At 53.3% G+C, this 19,573-nt stretch overlaps 7 protein-coding genes and 1 non-coding gene across 8 annotated transcripts; 3 read left to right on the forward strand and 5 right to left on the reverse strand.

Moving 5' to 3' along the window:
• Positions 1-566: 566 nt before the first annotated feature.
• On the forward strand, positions 567-3,047 carry J4E83_002433 (uncharacterized protein; the record flags this gene model as incomplete). Its single annotated transcript, XM_049329380.1, has 2 exons — positions 567-586; positions 635-3,047. The coding sequence occupies 2 exons, from the start codon at positions 567-569 to the stop codon at positions 3,045-3,047; spliced, it is 2,433 nt and encodes an 810-aa protein (XP_049191059.1).
• Positions 3,048-4,872: 1,825 nt separating this feature from the next.
• J4E83_002434 (uncharacterized protein) lies at positions 4,873-5,758 on the reverse strand (the record flags this gene model as incomplete). Its single annotated transcript, XM_049329381.1, has 3 exons — positions 4,873-4,875; positions 4,923-5,267; positions 5,381-5,758. 3 exons carry the CDS (start codon positions 5,756-5,758, stop codon positions 4,873-4,875), a joined length of 726 nt encoding a protein of 241 aa, XP_049191060.1.
• A 1,210-nt stretch (positions 5,759-6,968) lies between these two features.
• Positions 6,969-7,931, reverse strand: J4E83_002435 (uncharacterized protein; the record flags this gene model as incomplete). Its single annotated transcript, XM_049329382.1, has 1 exon — positions 6,969-7,931. One exon carries the CDS (start codon positions 7,929-7,931, stop codon positions 6,969-6,971), a length of 963 nt encoding a protein of 320 aa, XP_049191061.1.
• A 767-nt stretch (positions 7,932-8,698) lies between these two features.
• J4E83_002436 (uncharacterized protein) lies at positions 8,699-10,579 on the reverse strand (the record flags this gene model as incomplete). Its single annotated transcript, XM_049329383.1, has 1 exon — positions 8,699-10,579. The coding sequence occupies one exon, from the start codon at positions 10,577-10,579 to the stop codon at positions 8,699-8,701; it is 1,881 nt and encodes a 626-aa protein (XP_049191062.1).
• A 373-nt stretch (positions 10,580-10,952) lies between these two features.
• J4E83_002437 (uncharacterized protein) lies at positions 10,953-11,712 on the reverse strand (the record flags this gene model as incomplete). The annotated part of the gene is made up of 2 exons (XM_049329384.1): positions 10,953-11,356; positions 11,412-11,712. The coding sequence occupies 2 exons, from the start codon at positions 11,710-11,712 to the stop codon at positions 10,953-10,955; spliced, it is 705 nt and encodes a 234-aa protein (XP_049191063.1).
• Positions 11,713-12,112: 400 nt separating this feature from the next.
• On the reverse strand, positions 12,113-12,240 carry J4E83_002438. Its single transcript has one exon. It is a non-coding gene; the product is annotated as a tRNA-Thr (tRNA).
• Positions 12,241-12,660: 420 nt separating this feature from the next.
• Positions 12,661-13,254, forward strand: J4E83_002439 (uncharacterized protein; the record flags this gene model as incomplete). Its single annotated transcript, XM_049329385.1, has 1 exon — positions 12,661-13,254. The coding sequence occupies one exon, from the start codon at positions 12,661-12,663 to the stop codon at positions 13,252-13,254; it is 594 nt and encodes a 197-aa protein (XP_049191064.1).
• Positions 13,255-13,512: 258 nt separating this feature from the next.
• Positions 13,513-16,305, forward strand: J4E83_002440 (uncharacterized protein; the record flags this gene model as incomplete). Its single annotated transcript, XM_049329386.1, has 2 exons — positions 13,513-13,746; positions 13,807-16,305. 2 exons carry the CDS (start codon positions 13,513-13,515, stop codon positions 16,303-16,305), a joined length of 2,733 nt encoding a protein of 910 aa, XP_049191065.1.
• Positions 16,306-19,573: the final 3,268 nt, after the last annotated feature.

Here is a 19,573-nt window from a genome sequence, read left to right on the forward strand (position 1 = left end):
GCACTCTCGCCGGAGAGTAAGGTTGGTCATACGAAGCGCGTCGGAATTGGCAGGAAACAGGAGGAAGCTGCAATCTCAATGACTGTTGCATCAGTCGAAAATAAAGACATCTCTATGCTGGTAGCGAATGGGTGCTGAAGCATGTCTGTTTGCGAGCAACCGGAGTGCCTGGGATACGAGACTGGAATAGACCATGGACCTATCGCGTTCAAGGACCAAAGTTGTGTAGCTCATGTAAGTCGCGAATAACGCGGGTGTCTTCGCAAGTGGATGGTGGAGACATGGGTTGATTGGCGGCAGGTTCAGCGTTCCTGCATGGCTTGGCAGACGTTGAGCGGGCAGTGATTCGGCTGGCGTCATGCCGAAACCAGTTCTGGCGGAATTTTGCGGGCTCAAAGCAGGTTACATGCTCCGTCATGCTTAACGCATTCCCATGGGCGACGGTGGGCTTTGCGCATTTCCCCATGTGCCAGGCTCGCACGGCACCTCCATCCCACCCCCATTGCCCTTTCTGACTCAATTGCGTGCATGGCCGGCTATAGGAACACGCGCAACCTGGGCCACCGATGGCTGCGGGGGACGCGTCGTGGGTAAGCTAGCACACCACCCATTGTATGCCCCTGCTAATACATAGGACAAGCCTGCACACGAAGCACCCGCTCTCCCAGCGATCCAAGGCTGCCACGCTCGGCCTGCGGTACGGCCCTCCGTGTCTCCTCGCGACTGCTGCGACGGGCTATCTCTCTTCTGCATCGTCGCCGTACCCACTCTTCCGTCCCATCCACCTGGACGCGCCTTCCCTCAAGCGATACTTCTTCGGCGGCAATGACAAACAAACCGAGACCACTTCGGTCGGAGACGCCGAGAGGCAGGTGAATGAGGAGGGCGAGCATAAGTCAGGTGAGCAGGAGGCGCCATCGCAGACGCGTGTTGCCAAGGGCTACAGCGAAGAGGACGAGGAAGCCGGCCAGAGTAAGTCAGCCTGGCAGACCATCACGAGCAAGTTCCCCGCCTCCCCGTCGCCTTCCAAGCTCGGCGATACCATCATTGACTATATCGTGCCGAATTGGGTCAAGGTCCTCCCCGGCTTCATCCGCAAACTCCAGGATGAGCTCTCCATGGCACCGGGCTCGCTCGCCGAAGAGATCTGGTACGAAGCCAATGATCCTGAGATCAACCCAGAGATAATATGGGATGCCTCTGTGAGGGTCTCGGACGAGCTCTGTGAGGAAGAAAAGGCTTTCCTGAAGCAGAGGGCGCAGTTCACCAAGGCCGCACTTGCGCGATACCTTGACATTCCCGAAGCGCAAATACATCCCGACGACGTGCCCGTCATTGCCATGTGCGGCTCTGGTGGAGGGTTGCGTGCGCTCGTGGCAGGCACATCGTCGTACCTCTCCTCGAAGGAACATGGCCTCTTCGACTGTGTCACCTACACGGCTGGTGTCAGTGGCAGCTGCTGGCTACAGACCCTCTACTACTCGGACCTCACCCAGCGCAGCCACGCTCGCATGATCAGACACCTCAAGAACCGCCTCGGCGTACACATTGCCTTCCCAGCCGATGCGCTCGAACTTCTCGTCAGCGCGCCCACCAACAAATATCTCCTAAGCGGACTTGTCGAGAAGGCAAAGGGCATCCCGGAGGCCGACTTTGGACTGGTGGACATCTACGGCGCACTGCTCGCCGCCCGCCTGCTCGTACCCAAAGGCGAACTCTCTGTCAGCGAATACGACTTCAAGGTCTCGAACCAGCGACGCTATACCGACAACGGAGCCCATCCACTACCCATCTACACGGCCGTACGACACGAAATACCGCTCACCGAGCAAGGAGACACAACAGACCGCATCGCAGCCGAAGCAAAGGCAAGGAAAGAGGCTTGGTTCCAATGGTTCGAATTCACGCCGTACGAGATGTGGTGCGAGGAGCTCTCTTCTGGCATACCCACCTGGGCAATGGGCCGTCAGTTCAAGAATGGACGCACAGTCTGGCGGGAGAATGGCCTGGCTTTGCCCGAAGTGCGCGTTCCGTTGCTCATGGGGATCTGGGGGTCTGCCTTCTGTGCGACTCTCTCACACTACTATCGAGAGATTCGACCCCTTATGCGCAGTATTACAGGTCTCGGCAGCAGTATAGACGCCATGATCGCTGAGCGCGATGATGATCTCGTCAAGGTACATCCGATTGACCCTGCTGCCATGCCCAACTACGCCCTCGGTATGCGCGAGCTCCTTCCCCCATCATGTCCTGAAAGCATCTTCGAACAGAAGAACTTCCAGTTCATGGACGCGGGAATGTCTAACAATCTACCCATCTATCCTCTTCTCCGACCTGGACGCAACGTCGACATCCTCGTCGCGTTCGACGCTTCCGCTGATGTCAAGACCGATAACTGGCTAAAGGTTGCTGATGGTTACGCCCGCCAACGCGGCATCAAGGGATGGCCCGTCGGCGCCGGCTGGCCACCAGACAACGAACCCATGGAAGACCTCCAAGAAGACCTCGAGCGCGCACAAGCCAAGACCGAACAACAAGCCCAAACCAAATTCGAAGAAGCCAAGGACAAGAGTGCCGACGAGAACAAGGACAGCAAGAAGAGCAAAGACCTAGGCTATTGCAACATCTGGGTCGGTACTACCGAGGAACGCGAATCCGACACCGAACACCCAATTTCGAAACAAGTAGACGAAGACTGGGAACTCATGCACCCCGCCTCTGGTATCACGGTCATCTACTTCCCCTTCCTCGCCAACCCAAAGGTACCCGGCGTTGACCCCAAGGTCAGCGACTTCATGTCAACCTGGAACTTCGTCTACACACCCGAGCAAATCGACAGTGTCGTAAACCTCGCTCGCGCCAACTACAGTGAAGGTGCCGAACGGACGAAGCGCACCGTCCGCGCTGTATACGAACGCAAGAAAGCTCAACGGGAACAGCGGGAGAAGGACGAGCGGGAACGACGGTGGCGGTGGAAATTGAGCCAAGGAAGGATAGCTGGGCGTCGTGTTGGAGGCGAGAGTGAGCATGGCGATCAGTTCAGCTGATTGGCATCTGTATGAGCGGATGCCGAATGGAAGTCGTGGCAAGGAGTTCTGGCGAGAAGGTTTTGGAAACGATATAGATGACGGACGCATTATACCCACTTGGATCAAGAATGAAAACATTCACGCTTTAACACACATTCTATTGCGGTGATGTGAGGTGCACAGGAACATGTACAGAAGGTGATGAATGGTATTGAATATCGAGACCTAACAATATGGGTGTCAGGCATATCTAACGATGCGATACGATGCCTCTTCCCATCCAAAACCCCCAGTCTAAACCACCATCTCATGATCTATCACAGCGGCACAGTGGCACATGATGTTTCCAGCGCCTCCTCTTCCTCCACCTACATCTGCACCGCCCTCCCCTTCCCCTTCTCACGTCCATCCGCCGTCTTGCCTACCGTCGACACACTCCCTTGCTCCTGCACAGTCGCCGTCACTGTCTGGTTCGTATACGGACACGGTGGTAGTACCGCACCTCCAAGTACCGGCTCATCCTTATCTTCAACTATCGATGTGGTATCTGTTAACAGCGGCGTATCTAGCTTCGTCTCAACTTCCTTCTGTACTTCCTCGTTCCGAGGCTGTGCCGGTGCTTGGGGTTGGAGTTGGACTTGTGCTTGAAGTTGTGTTTGTACCGGTGTTTGTACCTGCGCCTGTGATGATGCTTGTGCCTGCGCCTCTGCCTGCGCCTTGAGCATATCCGTCACCTCTTTCGAGTGACCCAAACTGACCATACCACCTCTACCAACCACTCTATTGATCGGCGAGATACTAGCCGCTTTGAGAGACTTGTCCTTTGTCTTATATGGGCCGCGTTTCTTGGGTATGTGGGGTGCTAGTATGGGTTGTGCTTGTGGATGCTGTGCCGGTAGATTCTGTGCCGAAATTTGTTGCGCCGGTACGTGTTGCGCCGGTACGTGTCGCGCCGGTCCAGATTGCTGCGAGGTTTGTTGTTGTTGTTGTTGTTCTTGCACAGGCATACGTACACCAGCTAAGTGATCCGTATTCGGCCAAACGGGCGGATCTGGCAGTGTGTACGCGGACAATTCTTGTAGCAGTGGGGACGGTGTGCTATAGCGCTCCCCCATGTCTGAGAGACTGCCTGAGAAACTGCTTTTCGCTGAACCCGCTTTGGTAAAGGGACTCGGTGGAGGAGTCAGAAGTTGTCCGAAGCAGTCTAGTAGATAGAATGGGTCTCTGGGGTCTGTAGACATGTATGGATTGTGTGCGGCTGGGTTTGCTTGCCGGGCGAGGCATGGATTTGAGTTTGGGTTGGCTTTCAATTTGTGAAAGTATTCGAGGAGTGGGGCGGCGTCCATGGGACCGGGGGCTAAGGTAGGTTAGGAAGTGTGGCTTTTGATTGTGTGGTCTTCTTGCTCACGTTGATCGAGCGCTGCATATTCAGCGTTGCCTTGTGCGCGGAGGGTGTCGACTTCTGTCTGGTGTTGCAGGACTTCTTGTCGGCGCGCGGGACACTTTTGATAGGGTCAGCTCAGTTATTTCGTGCGCTCGACAAGGCTGGGGGCACGGGTTACTTACTTTATATACTCCTCTCTCGTCGAGTTCCAACAATGTATGGCCTTCCTTGTCACACTTTTGGCATCGCTCTTGCCGCCGCTTTTTAGATGCTTCTTGCCTTTCTGCGGCTTGTCGAACCTCCCGTCCTTCAGCACGTTTTAACAGCTTGCGGGTCTGTCTCCACGAAAGGTGGTTTGGTTGTTTACTTTTACGCTTTTGAGAACGGAAAACCGGGTTAACTTCATCCATTGATTCTGCTACTTCATTATCTGAAGGCTGATGAAACGCCTACCGATCGTTACTACGTTGTACAGTGGGAAGGTGAAACATGTGAGGATGGTGAAATACTTCAGGTCCCGGCAGTGCCTGCCACTCGCCCAACAAACTAACAGGAAGCCTCTGCTGTCTCAAGAACCTGATCGCCCTCACTACTTCGGTGGGGGGAGGCTCATCCGGATCGATGATGGCATTGGAGTATCGTTTTCTGTAGTCTTTGAAGTATTGTGGGATCTCAGCCTCGGTCTCCCATACTGCGGCGTTCTCTGCCATAATCGTATCCAGCTTCGCCTTGGAGAGGCTCAGGATGCAGCATACGGGGTAGAAGCGACTGATATAGGTGCCGGGAATGAAGTCGTCCTTTATCTGCTCGATGATGGTCTGGCGTAGTGATGTCCATAGAGATTCGAATGTGACCTCCATTGTATGTTAGCCTCATGAATAATTGCAGAGCCTACATCAAGATGGAAACATGCAAAGTAGGCGGTCTAAGGCCAACGTCGGCTCCAGGGTGTTCAGTTTTCACGTACCTTGGAATCGACCATCTTAGGGTCCCAGCGACGCCTCAAGGCCACATACCAGGGATCTTTACCCGCCTCGTATTCAATCTTGAAGTGGTCTTTGATGTGTTCCATGCGCGTCTTGTCGCCGGTCTCGATAGCCGCCATCAGCTCTCTCATACCATGACCCGAGAATTTCGGGTCAAACGGCGGTGGTGGAGTGTTGGCTGGTAGCGAAGGGAACGCCGCTGGCTTCTGAGGGACATGTGTGGGCTCAGGTTCGGGTTCAGAAGCTGCTGCGCGCTGAGAGGTCCTGCTAGGGCGCATGGCGAAGTCGCGTACTACTGGCGCTGCTTGGGGCTGCTGTTCGTCGCCAGAGCGTTTCTTTACGTACTTGATGTTTGCCATTTTGCGACTCTCTTGGGAGTTTGGTGGATTGCTTGCGCTTGTTGGCGCGGGGTGGGGTGCGTTGGACATGAAGAGCGGCGAAAATGGGTGTGGTGTGAGATAAACGTCGTCGTTAGTGAAAGACGAAGATCTAAGTGAGTCTGGGTTCGGGGCCGGCGTATTTGTGCGCGAAGGTCCTTGGGAGTGGGTTTCCTCATCTTGGTCGCTCAGGTCTGTACCTTGGTCGCTAGAAGCTGGTTCTGGGGCAGTGGACTCTTCGTCAGCGGTGGACCTGTAGCGTGCAGGCTTTTTCAATTTGGCTAGATCTCGGAGGCTATAAGGCATATCGTGAACTTTAGAATGATGTGAGCGATGATTGGGTATCGATGCGTTCTAGCCCGTTGTGAACGAAGAAGATGAGGGATATTGGTAAGTGGTGACCGTAGAGTTCACCGCATCCACCATGTTTGGGCCTTTATGACACCGCATCGTGACTGCTACGCGTCTAGCGTGCAATAGCAGCCCTGTCAATACAAAGTGAAAGTCAGCGGCCATCATGGGGGCGGTACTGCCAGGGTCAAACAATATTGCAAGAGCCACAGCCACGTGCGAACACAGTGACTCTTAAAGATAAGGCAGCCACTAGGCACTGTAATGATTCGCTAACATCTCGACCTGCGAGTGGAGAAGAGCAGTAATAGTCAATGATTTCTTTGGGAAATGATATCGGAGCGAGATGCTTCACCATGGAAGACATTCGTCTCTGCTGGTGCGTCCATGGTTGTCGCAGATGAACCTGTTTGCCCGATGATTAACACTGGTTCAACTGGCGAGCCAAGGGAAGGTGCCATACCTACCTAGGTAGCTACCTGTTCGGGGTGTCACGATGCAGACGCATAATTGACGACCTTGGAAGTGACTGTACACAGTCTGAAGTAGGAGGACAGGCATGAGTTGCAGAGCGCAAAGTGGTGTGAAGGCGCAAGGGCCGTGTATGATGAAAATTTGGACCCGTTGGTGTCGCTACCAGATACTACGGGCAGCCTGAATGGAAGGAGCAACCAACCCACGTATCCACTCATCTCATCAGAGCTCCAGAATTAACTCACACGTAACCAACCTTTCAGATGCAGACGCATCGCCATATAACGCCTTGAGATATGCAGGGTATAATGCTACTGGAACGCCTAACAAACAAATCAATAGAATCGCCGAAGCCAGGAGCCTACACCTAGCGATCCTGGAAGGGAGTGACATCACGCCCTGCAAATCGTAGCGCGTCCGACTCGTCCATACCACTGTCCATGTCCGTGTCTTCATCGTGGTCCTGCATGTCTTGGACGCTACGCTTGTGCTTGAGTGACGGGACAGGAAGCGAGAACGATCCGGCGAAACCGTGGCCGAGACCATTTTGCTGGGTCGCTTGAGCGTTCGAAGTGGCGATAGAGCGTCGTGCACCGATGATGTCCCAGTAAGCGCGCAGGATGTTCTTCAAGACGTCGTCGAAGTTGACGCAGAAGCGCTGCGCTTGGCAGACCTGCATAGCCTTGATGTAGTCAATGTCGTGGAGCGTCTGCATCAGGTAGGCTGCAACGACTGCAGCCGACTTCTCATTCCCCGATTCACAAAAGACCAGGACTTTGCCGAGAGTGGCTTGTCCTGTCGTCTCCAAGCTATGTTGTCGTACTCGTGCGACATGTGAATTGATGAGCCTCGCTGCTTCCGGGAACTGTGGTGTGAGGCTGTAGAAGCTGGGCGCCTCGATGCTGCCCACCTCCATGCAGACCTGGGAAGCCGCATTCGTCGCGCCCATCATGCTCTTAGCCTGCGCACGGATAGCCAGCACCATGGTGATGCCCTCGCGCTCTAGGAAGTTCTTGTCCCTGGCTGCCACCATGGGCCCGAGATAGACCCAGGGCAAGATCATTTGCGCCTCTCTCCGCCGCTCATAGGCCCATTCCAGCAGTGTGTTCTTCTGTATGATGTCCTCGAGGTCCAGCTCATTCAAGAAGCTCATGTCAGCATCCCCTCCAGATGCGCCACCGAGGGAGAGGCCGGGCATATCGGTGGTGAGGGTAGGCGGGGGAACCACGATACGCGGGGCTGTCGGGAGTCGGTACGAGTACTCGTGTTGGCTGCGCAAGAGTCCATTTGGAGTGTCGGACAGGGTTCTTTCTTCGCGAACTGTCGCCATGGTCATCGTGTAGGACGGGTCGAGATTCGTTGGTGGGGTTGCGTTGTGGTTTTCGATAATGGGGATGCGGATGTGTCGGTGGATGGAGGGCGACGAGAAGGTTCTGACGATTGCGCGTCACGAGAATTGCTTCTGACACAGTTGGGCGTGAAAGGTGCCAGGGTACTGTGAGCTTATATCGCGCGTTGAGGCAGGCGCAGGCAGCAACGCGCTTAGCAGAAAAGGAACTCGGACGAAACCAGATACGCGATGTCTTATACGTGTCTGAGCGAATTCGGAATGGGAGAGGTAGGTGATTTGGGACTATGAGAAACACATTTCATTGCGAGCTGCGTCTGGCCGACTGTGTTTCGCTCGTGGTGAGAGCGCGCCACCGCGCCTTCTCGTGCAACCGCGGCAGTGCTAGCCAAAAGGAGGGATATCCTCGACGTCGCTGACGTAATCTTCCCCGCTACCCACGGTTTCCCCCATCACCGAAACCCAATACATGAGCGAGCCTGATCTTGAGCTAAATTTCCCCTGAAACATTCAGTCGTCCTTCTGACGGATGACTTGAGTCAGATACTTATGAACGCATTCGACAGTCTAAACGAATACCTGATAATATTACTGTAGTCAACAGATCTGAACAACATAGGGTACAGTATCATACAACAGCTCTTACTATATACATCTCCCACTGGAGCTCCATATTCCAACACTCTACACGATAGCAGCATACTCTAACGAGTGAAAGCTTAAGACTCTAAAAAAAAAATTCCAACACTCTAGTTCCTCTCCGGCCACGCATCAACCAACCCCTCATAAACCGTCACATCGCCAAACCTCACCTCCCCACCCTCCACAAAGAAACTAACATCCGTACTATCCCCATACCAACTCCTCACCCAAGTACTAACTGCAAACCTATCATTCGCATGCACCTCAACAACACCACCGTCAACCACAATCGTCAAATCCAGCGTCTCAACCATGGTCTCGTTTCCATGTCCGCCCGCAACATCAAACAGGCGGAACTTTCCAGACTCATTGTCTGTGGGGATACCGTTTGTAGTCTGTGCTGCGGCAGAAGAGTTCGAACGGTCGATGATCATGCTTTCGTTGCTGAATTGGTAGTAGATGGTTGTGGATTCTTGGGGTCCGGAGAGGATGGTGAAGCCCGCACGTACGTCGTCAGAGCGAGAGGGGAAGGTGACAGAGGCGGTCATCATCCAGTGCTTTGACTTTGGGCTTTCGCTGAATTTCGTTGCGTTTGCCATGGATCCACCGGATTGGGTTATGACGTTCGTGGCATTCTCTTGGAATGCGGCATAAGGTTCCCGAGCGATCTTCTGGTGGAGGGTGGCGAGCGTGACGGTTCCGTTGTCATTTTCGCAATCTATTCTCCATGCACCTTGCTCGCGGGAGAGCTCGTTGTCGATGACGTTTAGGTGGCCGACGCTGAGTTCACGTGGGAGGAGTAGGGATCCTGTCCAGTTTTGCTGGGGAGTTGGGAACTCATCAGTTAAGGTGCCGTAGAAGTCGCCTGTCAGCCAGAGGTATGTGATGAAGCGATCCGGAGAGCCGCTAGCTTTGCTAGCTTGTGAGTCCGCAGGGAGGACCTTACCGGCGGCAGCGTATGCGGACCGTCCGGCATCGAGTCGTCCAGCCATCGTGGGTTCGAAAGTCAGTTTACCGTCGACGAGCTCCTGTTTTCCGGCAACCCAGAGCATCTCTCTGTTGTCCGAGACTTGAGGCACAATAGGCTCGTAGCTCCATTCCGCACCGATTGTAACAAAGATCTCGCCCTCTGGGTTAGCACCTTGCTCGTCCAAAGCAAAGTAGTTGGCGACTTCAAAGTTGTAGCCCCAGCGCCCCGCCCAGCCCTCATCCGTCCAGGTCGAATTCGCCGCTTCATGCCACCACTCGCCCAAGTACTCCCAGGTTTGAAACAAATCTCTGTCTTCGTCGTCGTATTGAGCGTACAAAAAGAGGCTCGGTCCTTTCCCGTGCACGCCACCCGAGATAACGGAATACCACGTTCCATCGCGCTTGCCCAATAAGCCATCAACCTGCGAATTCTGGAACACAAATGGATCGCGGAAACCGGTGACGTTGACAGCAAACGGTGGGTCAGGGATGACAGGACCGAACTCTGATTTTGTGAAGTTACGTCCACCGTCCGTAGCAAAGGCGAGTGATTGTGTCTCGCTTCCTTTGGTATACCGGATCGTCCATTGGATTGGCAGGAAGCTGACGCTAGTGTACAGCAAAGTTGGTGTGCCGTTAACTCCCCTCTCAATCACGCTGCCATCGAAGACAGCAACGGGGTCGTTGATCCCGCCTGCGCGGATGAACGGCTCGGAGTTGGGGTTCAGGTCGTTGTATGTAACCAAGTCGTCTGTAGTCGCGCCTGATGCACCCAGATGCAGGTATCCCACGTGGAAGAGACCGGTTTCTGGGTCGGTATAGTGCATACACGGGTCTCCGATTTGTCCAAACGCTGGGAGAACGTGGGCCTTCGGTCGCCATGTGTCGAAAAGCGACGCATTAGCTAGAGTGGAGAGATTTGGTGGAGCAGCATTGTAATCAATGGATTCTTGACGAGGAATGATATGGCTTGCTGTTAGTGCTGCAAGAGACACCAAGACAGGAGATGAGCGCCTCATGATTGTAAGAAATTGAGAGATGACAGAGGTACTTCCGCACGATGCCAACCTGCGATGCCATTTTTATTTCAACAGTCTGATCCATTCTTGCTCCGTCCCCCGATTACCCGCAAATGACGACGATAGTAAGAAAGCGCGCAAAAGCTCCCCCGCAAAAGCACCGGGAGATTACTCGGCTCAACTTGGTGACCTGGTGATTGGTTGGAAAGGTTCGGAGTCTCGCTAGCGAGTAATGTAGGAACCTGTCGGACCGAGAATCGGCTTGGTAGCACCGCGACGCGTCGTGACGCATCGGCTACCATCTCGACGACGGACGCGTCGGAACAGGTTGTGCGAGATACGAGTGTCGGTTGATGCTTGGGCAGATTCGCCCTTACGAGGCAGCAGATTCCTGCTTCTGCTTCGGAAACATGAAGAGAATATCTCCACCTTCAACTCCGGCATTCTTGAGCGGGTTGCCCTCTCCTTCTGTGCAGTTTCCGATTATCTCATCATATCCACAGCGTAGGTAGAAGCGCTCGTTCCCTTTGCTAGCCACAACACTTGCATGGACGTCTTCTTCTCTTGCGCGGTCCAGCCCCCAGCTGACCAGTTCTCGCCCGAGCGATTTGCCAGCATAGTCCGGATGAACACCGAGGATGTCGAGATACCAGTTGTTTCTGCGGTCGCCATCCCAGTGGTGCTTGAAGTAGGGCATAGTTTCCTCCAAGATGTTGCGCTTTGTGGGATCAAGAGCCCGATTTGTTGTTGAGGGAAGAGGCTGGAAAGCATCCGGTCCTGTATGGATGTTAGCATAGGTATCAATTAATCCAGGATAGCTGGAAATACTTACCGACATCAACCCACTCGTTCTCCACCTTACGCTTCCCCTCGTCATCACCTTGTCTATTCCAGATAGCTGCGCCAGCAATCTTTTCTTCTCCCTCTACTGTTGTGGTTGCAACAAGAAGTCTCTCGCTGGGTGTCTTCCAGTGCTCCCGCAGGTACTCGGACCAGAATATCTTGACATCGTCTGGGTACTGGTTACGGTGAGGATGCAGGGTCTGGCCAAAAAGCGATTCATCAAAGAATGCTTTGGCCAGGAGAGATGCCATGGCGGGCTCATCGGCCGGTGTTGCCGGGCGGATGGTCATTGTGTGAGGGGTACTCAGGTATGGTGGGGAAGGCGCGAGTAGCAGAAGGAAGGCACCCTCTCAGATATACAGACTCAAGAAGCACTGCGCCACAAACTTGCGAATGGTGCAGGTTGCCTTGAAGACGTATGGGGAAGAGGAGTGTCTTATCAGAGAGGGCGCGAAGTGCTCAGCTACGCAGGTCCCAGGATATAGTTTGTTAGTAGATCCCGAAGCAACGGTCCTCAAAGTCATTGGTAGAAGAGAGCATTGTAACAATCAACCTAGTCTAAGGTGAGATAAGGCTCACTCTTAAGTGCGCTGCAACAACGCTGTCTTCGCTGTACGCTATCCATGCAAAAAGAGAAGTCGTTCGAGACTCTGAGTCCATCGCGAACGCAAAAAAAGAAGTGATGGGTCTTACCGCGACTCGAACGCGGGGCCTCTCGCAAGCTGTGCTTGGGTTTACCCCTGGGACTTGTTAGAATGGAAGAGATGGTGATTTACGTGTGAGTCAACTTACTAAGCGAGAATCATACCACTAGACCTGGTGATTGTTAGATGGTGTTGATGCTGAATGGTGTGGTGATGTGGGCTCACCATAAGACCGTAACACGTGATTTGATGGCGATTTGATGAATTAGATACAACATATACTAATTCAAAAACAGCTGAAGCAGGACTGAAGCGCTGGTGAGGTTAGAGCGCTCACGATGCTCCACCATTAGCGAACCCTCGAGAACATGAGTCCCACTCCGAACTCCGAAAGTGGAGAACAAGCCTGGGCTAGCAAAGCTAGAATTGCGCCCTTCAAGAGCAACATCTCGAAGGCAGGTTCGTATTTAAAGTAAGCGGAGACGTGTTGCAATCAAGCTTGGTACCCGTGGACATCTACTACACCTGCGATCCTCACGGCATCTTCAAAAACCTCATTATCCCTCCGCAGCACAAGGACCCACATACTCCGATATGCCTGAGCTTCCGAACATACAAATCCGCGACGCCGAATTCCCCGCCGACAAGCAGGTGGTGGGGCAGCTGTTCAAGGCGTACGCGGAGTCATTGCCCATCAGCCTAGACTTTCAAAATTTCGACCACGAGTTGGCGGAACTACCTGCCAAGTACGCAACTGAAAAGGGAGGGGCTGTTTGGCTACTGGTCTCCTCGGCAGGAGAGGAGGAAAGTCACGAAAGTACCGCCGGCTTCAGCACCACAAGAGAGAACGAGCGAGCCATAGGATGCATAGCCATCCGACCCTTCTTCGCGACGCCCACCACGGCTGAATCTGCAGCACTACTAGCGCAATCGACATCACCACCCACCAAGACATGCGAGCTCAAGCGCTTGTTTCTCGCGCCAGAAACGCGGGGAATGCGTCTCAGCAAACCATTGATGGAAATTGCGCTCTCGCATGCGAAGAAGCTAGGTTATGAAGAGATGCTGCTCGATACCTTACGCAGCATGAAGACTGCAAGAAAGTTGTATGAGGGATACGGGTTTGAGGAGATTGACAGCTATTACGAGAACCCAGAGGACGCAGTATTCTATCGCCTGAAGCTCTAATGTCGCGTTGGCCGGATTGTAGTCGCGTCGCGGGACGGGTGGACAAAGTAATTAAAGTTCAGGCGTGATCGCGCGTCGAGAACATCGTCATCGATTTTCCACTTAGCGCGTCCCCTTCATCGCGACCGCGTTCCACTGCATGCGGTCATCACCACATACCCCTGGCGCTAGATACAATACCACCGTTCCCATTGATCCTGTTTTGAAGCAATCCTTCTTATCGCACGCGACATGACCGTTTCCCCTGTTACCAGCGCAATGTCTGGATCGCACTCTACACCCGCTTCATCGCCACCACCAGCCGACATGGATTCAGAGAGTGTACCGCAGTCGATGCAGCAGGAGGAGAAGCGCATGAGAACGCAACGCGAAAAAGATGACGCGAAACGCGAAGCACAACTAGAGAAGGAGAGGCAAGAAGACATCAAGAGCGGCAGGGAAGTACTCGACAAGAAGTTCCAGCAATTGGAGTTCTTGATGAACAAGAGCAAGGTCAGTTCATCTCTGAGACCGTGTGCTGTATTGATTTGAACGATCGCTAACGTATGGTAGCTGTATGCATCGGTTATGCTTGCGCAGATGCAGCAGCAAGAAGAACAGGAGCACGAGCAAGACGAGAAGACGAACGGCCAGACTTCGAAGCGCGAAAAGATCGCCGACACAACAGCGGCAGCATCACAGCGACGAGCTACACGCGGATCCACGGCCAACGGCGCGACAACGGTGAAGCAGGAAGAAGAGGATGGTACGCCAAAGAAACGTGCGGGCAGACCAAAGAAGGCAGACACCAAGGGCCGTGGTAGACCCAAGAAGCAAACTTCAGACATAGCAAGCTACTTCAGCAAGGCTGATTTAGAAAAGAAGGCAGGCACTCAGGACGTGGGAGAGGCCTTGAAAGAAGCAGCAGAGGACGATAAGGACAATGTGAAGATGGGCGACATTGGCATGACAGACCTTAAATCTGCGCGGCAGCCGAAACTGGTCACTGGAGGAACCATGCGATCATATCAACTCGAGGGCCTTGAGTGGATGGTGTCACTCTATAACAATGGCATCAATGGCATTCTGGCAGACGAGATGGGTCTGGGCAAGACCATCCAGACAATCGCTATGCTCGCACATCTATGGGAGAACAAGTCGTACGGGCCATTCCTGATCGCCGCGCCGCTCAGCACCACAAGTAATTGGGTCGCAGAGTTTGAAAAATGGACACCAAGCATGCCGGTCATGCTATACCATGGCGACAAGAAGGAGCGCGAAAGACTGCGCAAGACTAGGCTACGGAACCCCGGTACCGCCGACTTCCCTATCATGGTCACCAGCTACGAGATCTGCATGAACGATCGCAAGTACCTCACGAGTTTTGGCTGGCAGTTCATTATCATCGACGAGGGACATCGCATCAAGAACCTTGACTGTCGGCTTATTCGCGAGTTGCAACAGTTCCAGTCCGCGAACCGTCTCCTCATCACCGGTACACCATTGCAGAACAATCTTGTGGAGCTCTGGTCATTGCTACATTTCCTACTGCCGACGGTATTCGACAAGTTATCTACGTTTGAGAGCTGGTTCGACTTCTCTGGGCTGAAGGACAAATCGAGCTTCGAACAGCTGTTATCGGAAGAGCGACAGCAGTATCTGGTCAAGTCACTGCATGCTGTTTTGAAGCCATTCTTGCTGCGACGAGTCAAGACGGATGTCGAGAGCTTGATGCCCAAGAAACGCGAGTATGTGTTGTACGCCCCGTTGACTTCCATGCAACGCGAGCTGTACCAGGCGATTCTCGATGGCACTAGTCGATCCTATCTCGAAGAGAAGGCTGTTGAACGATTGAGCATTGGTCTCAGCAGTCGAGCAGGAACGCCATTGAGTATTCGCAGTAACAACGGTACTCTCAAACGTAAGGCTTTGAGTAGCAGGGAGACACCGAGTAAGAGCGCGAAGACGTCTCGAGCAGGTACGCCCGCATCTGTCGCCTCAACGAGAAGCCGAGGCCGGCCCAAGAAGAACTATGAAGAAGTGAGCGATGATGAATACTTCGATGGTCTAGAGAAAGAAGAATCTGAGGAAGAAGAACAAGACCTGAGCTCTGATGCTGAAGACGAGAGAACTCGAGCTGCGACTTTCGAAATCGCAAAGCGTCAGCTCATGCAGAAGAAGCTTGGTAACCCCATCATGCAGCTCCGACTGTGCTGTAACTCGCCATACAACTTCTTCAACCCTTTCATACGAGCAGACACTGACGGAGCCGAAACCTTCGCATCGGAGACAGAGCCCGATGAGACAATCGTGTCAACGTCTGGCAAGATGCTCCTCCTCGATGCACTTCTCCCCGAGCTGATACGTCGCGGCCACAAGGTTCTCATCTTTTCACAATTTACCACCACTCTAGACCTCCTCGGTCACTACCTCGACCTACGATCCTGGAACTACGCCCGTATCGATGGATCTGTCACACAAACAGACCGTCAAGACCAAATCCTAGCCTTCAACAAGCCATCTACTACAAAGGAGGCTGCGGACATCTTCATCCTGTCCACCCGCGCCGGCGGCCAAGGCATCAACCTCGCAGCAGCGGACACAGTCATCCTCTTCGACAGCGATTGGAACCCTCAGCAAGATCTCCAAGCCATGGACCGCGCGCATCGCATCGGTCAAACCCGCAACGTCATCGTCTACCGCTTCGCAACGCGCAACACCGTCGAGCAGAAACTGCTTGAATCTGCAGAAGCGAAGCGTCGACTCGAAAAGCTTGTCATTAGGAAGGGCGGTGTGCGGAATGACCGGGGCGGGACTCGGGGTAATGAGAAGGAGCAAGAGGTTGAGGAATTACAAAAGCTGCTCAGGAGAAGCGATGGAGAGAAGTTTGATGTTGAGGCTACGGAAAGTGGGAAGGTGTTGGGGAAAGAGGAGTTGGAGATCTTGTTGGATAGGAGTGATGAGGCGTATGAGAGGGCGGAGAAGGGACTGGATATTGGTGGCGAAGGTGCTGTCTTTCAGGCTGTGGGGAAGAGAGAGGAAGGTGCTCTCATGGAGGGACTCAGAGCGTAGTAAATTTAGCCATCTTTGTTTTTCAATACCCAGCATGTTTACAAAAAGACCTAGGCGTATCTTTTGGTGGTGCTGTGACTTGGACGGTGGATCCTCGGGTGGCTGGGTGGCTGCTTCCTCCCTTGCAGGTCAACGCGTCATGGGCGCGTCGCGATTCCCCGCTCTGCAGCCCTTCTATTGTCCTCATACCAAACATCGGATTTACGACTGAGATCGAACGATGGAGTTTTTTCTGTGCCGTACGTGCGCCATGGATGCCCAAGGCATTGCGCCTCATTAAAACTGGTCAGCAGAGAGCCTCGCGCGACGCGGATGACAGCGGCTAATACATGCTTTCGGAAGAGGCCAACTTACCCGGTAACGCAACCCCATCATGGATGGTACCTTGCATCAAATTTACTCTCCAGATGTCAGAAAACCTTCTAGTATGACGTTCAGGCATTACCATGTCGTCGCTCCTATCAAATTTCGGCGTTATCGGCATCTTGCATTTAGCCTTTTTCAACCCGCGAACGTTCTTAAATCTACGAGGCACACGTGGGCATGTGCCGGGAAATGCTTCAGATGCCCCACAACACCACTCGCTTGGTTGCATGGAGCATCCACCGTGCTTCTTTGCGGCTACGAGTACGACCATACTGGACGACGCAATGACAGCGGATCCATGAACCAGGCTGAAACGCATGGAAAACAAGTAAAATGCCCTCTTTGATCTCAATGGCCTCTACGACTTCTCATATCCGTCAAGAAGAGCCTTTTCGTATTTCTTCCCACATACGCGCAACCGCAACAGGCCCCACAAAGATACCCATCCGTTAGCCTCCATATTAGCAATAACGTGGATACCCGTAAACACTTGTACGACCATCAAAGCGTACAGTTCCAATTTACAAAACGAGTTTGGCACTGTCTTTTCATTGGTCTATGACTGATTTCCAGACTCAAAGGAGCCTCACATGCACTCGGCCAAGTACTCAGTAAACACGTCTGCTATATTGTGTAGGTAGGTCTTTCATTGTCGCCTGGATATCTCTCCCTAGCTTCCGTGAGGCCATGTGAAAATGCGATTAATACCTGGGTTTGCTCACTGGAAACGTCTGGTTTACCTGGTATCTCAGCAACCTTTCCAGAAAGCCTACCATGCATTGGACATTGATCTGCTTAGCAGGAGCCTTGAGTTTCTCAGGCGTTTCAGCTCGAGTTGACCAATCGATCAAGACTACACTCATTGTGCATCCACGAGGACCTCTACACGCATCAGGAAGCATCTATGACACCATTGCGCAAAATCTCCAGAAACGCAACACTACGAAACCGAACCTCTACTCTCGCTCTCTTCACTACTTGTTCCCTCGACAAGCGGCGGGACGCTGTGGTGCTGATTTCAGCAACCAGAGATGTGGCGGTAACCAATGCTGCTCAAGCTATGGCTACTGTGGAACTGAGTTCGAGGTATGCGCGATGCCAATATCTCCATTTCACGCAAGCTTACGGGGGTCTCTTTAGCACTGTGGTGTCATAGTTGGGTGTCAGCCTGACTTCGGAAGGTGTGGTGATGCAGCACCAGAGCCCACCACAACACCTACGCCCACACCGACTCCCACCCCTCTGCCGCCTACAAGCTCAGTCCCTGTCCCCTCGAGCTCATCTGCCCTCCCACCGCTCCCATCCGGCACGCTCATCCCATCGACGAATGGGCAATGCGGAAACGCGACCACGTGTGCCGGCTCCGCCTTCGGAAGCTGCTGCTCGGAGTACTACTATTGTGGTAATTCCGTAGACTTTTGCGGCACTGGTTGTCGTCTTGGCTTTGGGACTTGCGGTGGCGTGGCACCGCCGCCAGGCTCTTCCTCTGCGCCGGCCCCTCCCACCAGCTCTTCAACTCGACCGTCGCCCACGCCGACTACTACTTCTACGCCAGCACCGATACCAACGACTAGTCAGACTTCATCTGCAGCGCCCGTTCCGACTAACGTCAGCACTGGCGGACGGTGTGGAGCAGATGGGAATGGCCAGACTTGTACGGGCAGTACTTTCGGGAGATGCTGTTCAAGCTATGGGTGGTGTGGTAATGATGAACTTGACTACTGTAGACTGTCGTGGGGTTGCCAGCCGCAGTTCGGAACGTGTACTTAGTCAGAGCCTTATCAACGGTGCAGCAAAGTCGGTCAAGCTCGTTGATGAGTGCAGTAACGCCCTTGGTGAACTTCAAGACAGCACACACGGAAGCAAAGAGTTGTCCATAGATTGTGCTGGCATAAACATCTCATCCATACATAACAGCTTCCCTATCCGAAGAACATGCGGCCGTCTTTGCTTCCCCGTGTAAAATTTCCTCCTAAATGGTTGATGTCACCGGAGAGTGCCGCATGTGCAAACTTGAGCCTCGTCACATACATTGGTTGCGGAGAATGCCATATTACGTATGGCAAAAAAACGACATTAGCATCAATGTAAAGTGCTCCTAAGATCTCGAACTGTCGCACTGCTGTCAGGACAGCTTTGACGCTTCCGCCAAACCCAATCGTAAATTCTGCATCCATCGTGAAAGGCCTAGGCACAACTTTGCAGGCCTTTCAAGTGGATACTCTAGTACCTTGAACCTGCTCAGCATTGGTGTCTACCGGCAGCATGGTGCTCTATTCAGATGGTCGATCATGAGGAACTGAGCTTGAGGATGTGATTGGCCATGCGCTTGTGCACGATCAAAGCGCACGCTACGGTGAGACAACTACTACCTTCTGATTCCATAGTGCGTCCCAGTTAACCCACGAGTACCGGCAATGTTGGCGTGATGACACTCCTGACGGAAAATATCGGCTGCGGTAGACCTAACGAATGCGAAAGATCTACCTAGGTATGTAGCGCCAGGGTGAACGACAGGTACTAGTGTGTCTAGATCTTGAGATCGAAAAAGAAAAGTATGGGGAAAATGCCCTGCGCAAACAAATCTTGGTAGCGGAGATGGGAGCAGTGGATGAAGGACTCCATGCCGATCTCTGCCGGTAACATCGCGTGCCTCCACACCTGGGCATCTCCTCGGTTTTTGTGCAAAGTGCTACACTTCACAGCCACATGCGTCCGCAGCAGCGCCTCCATCCGCAACCCAAGAAAATTAGTATACAGTTGGCACGCTGCAAGATCGATCAAGTGCGTCTGTGACGTATGATCTTGGCAGCCTAGGAGAGCAGAGAGTTTACCATCAACATCGCCGTCATTGGCCCAAGGCGCTTTGACCGAGGCAACTTTCCAAATATTTTGCTGCCCG

Source organism: Alternaria metachromatica (assembly GCF_023757995.1).
Source record: "Alternaria metachromatica strain BMP 0045 chromosome Unknown scaffold_4, whole genome shotgun sequence".
Taxonomy (NCBI): domain Eukaryota; kingdom Fungi; phylum Ascomycota; class Dothideomycetes; order Pleosporales; family Pleosporaceae; genus Alternaria; species Alternaria metachromatica.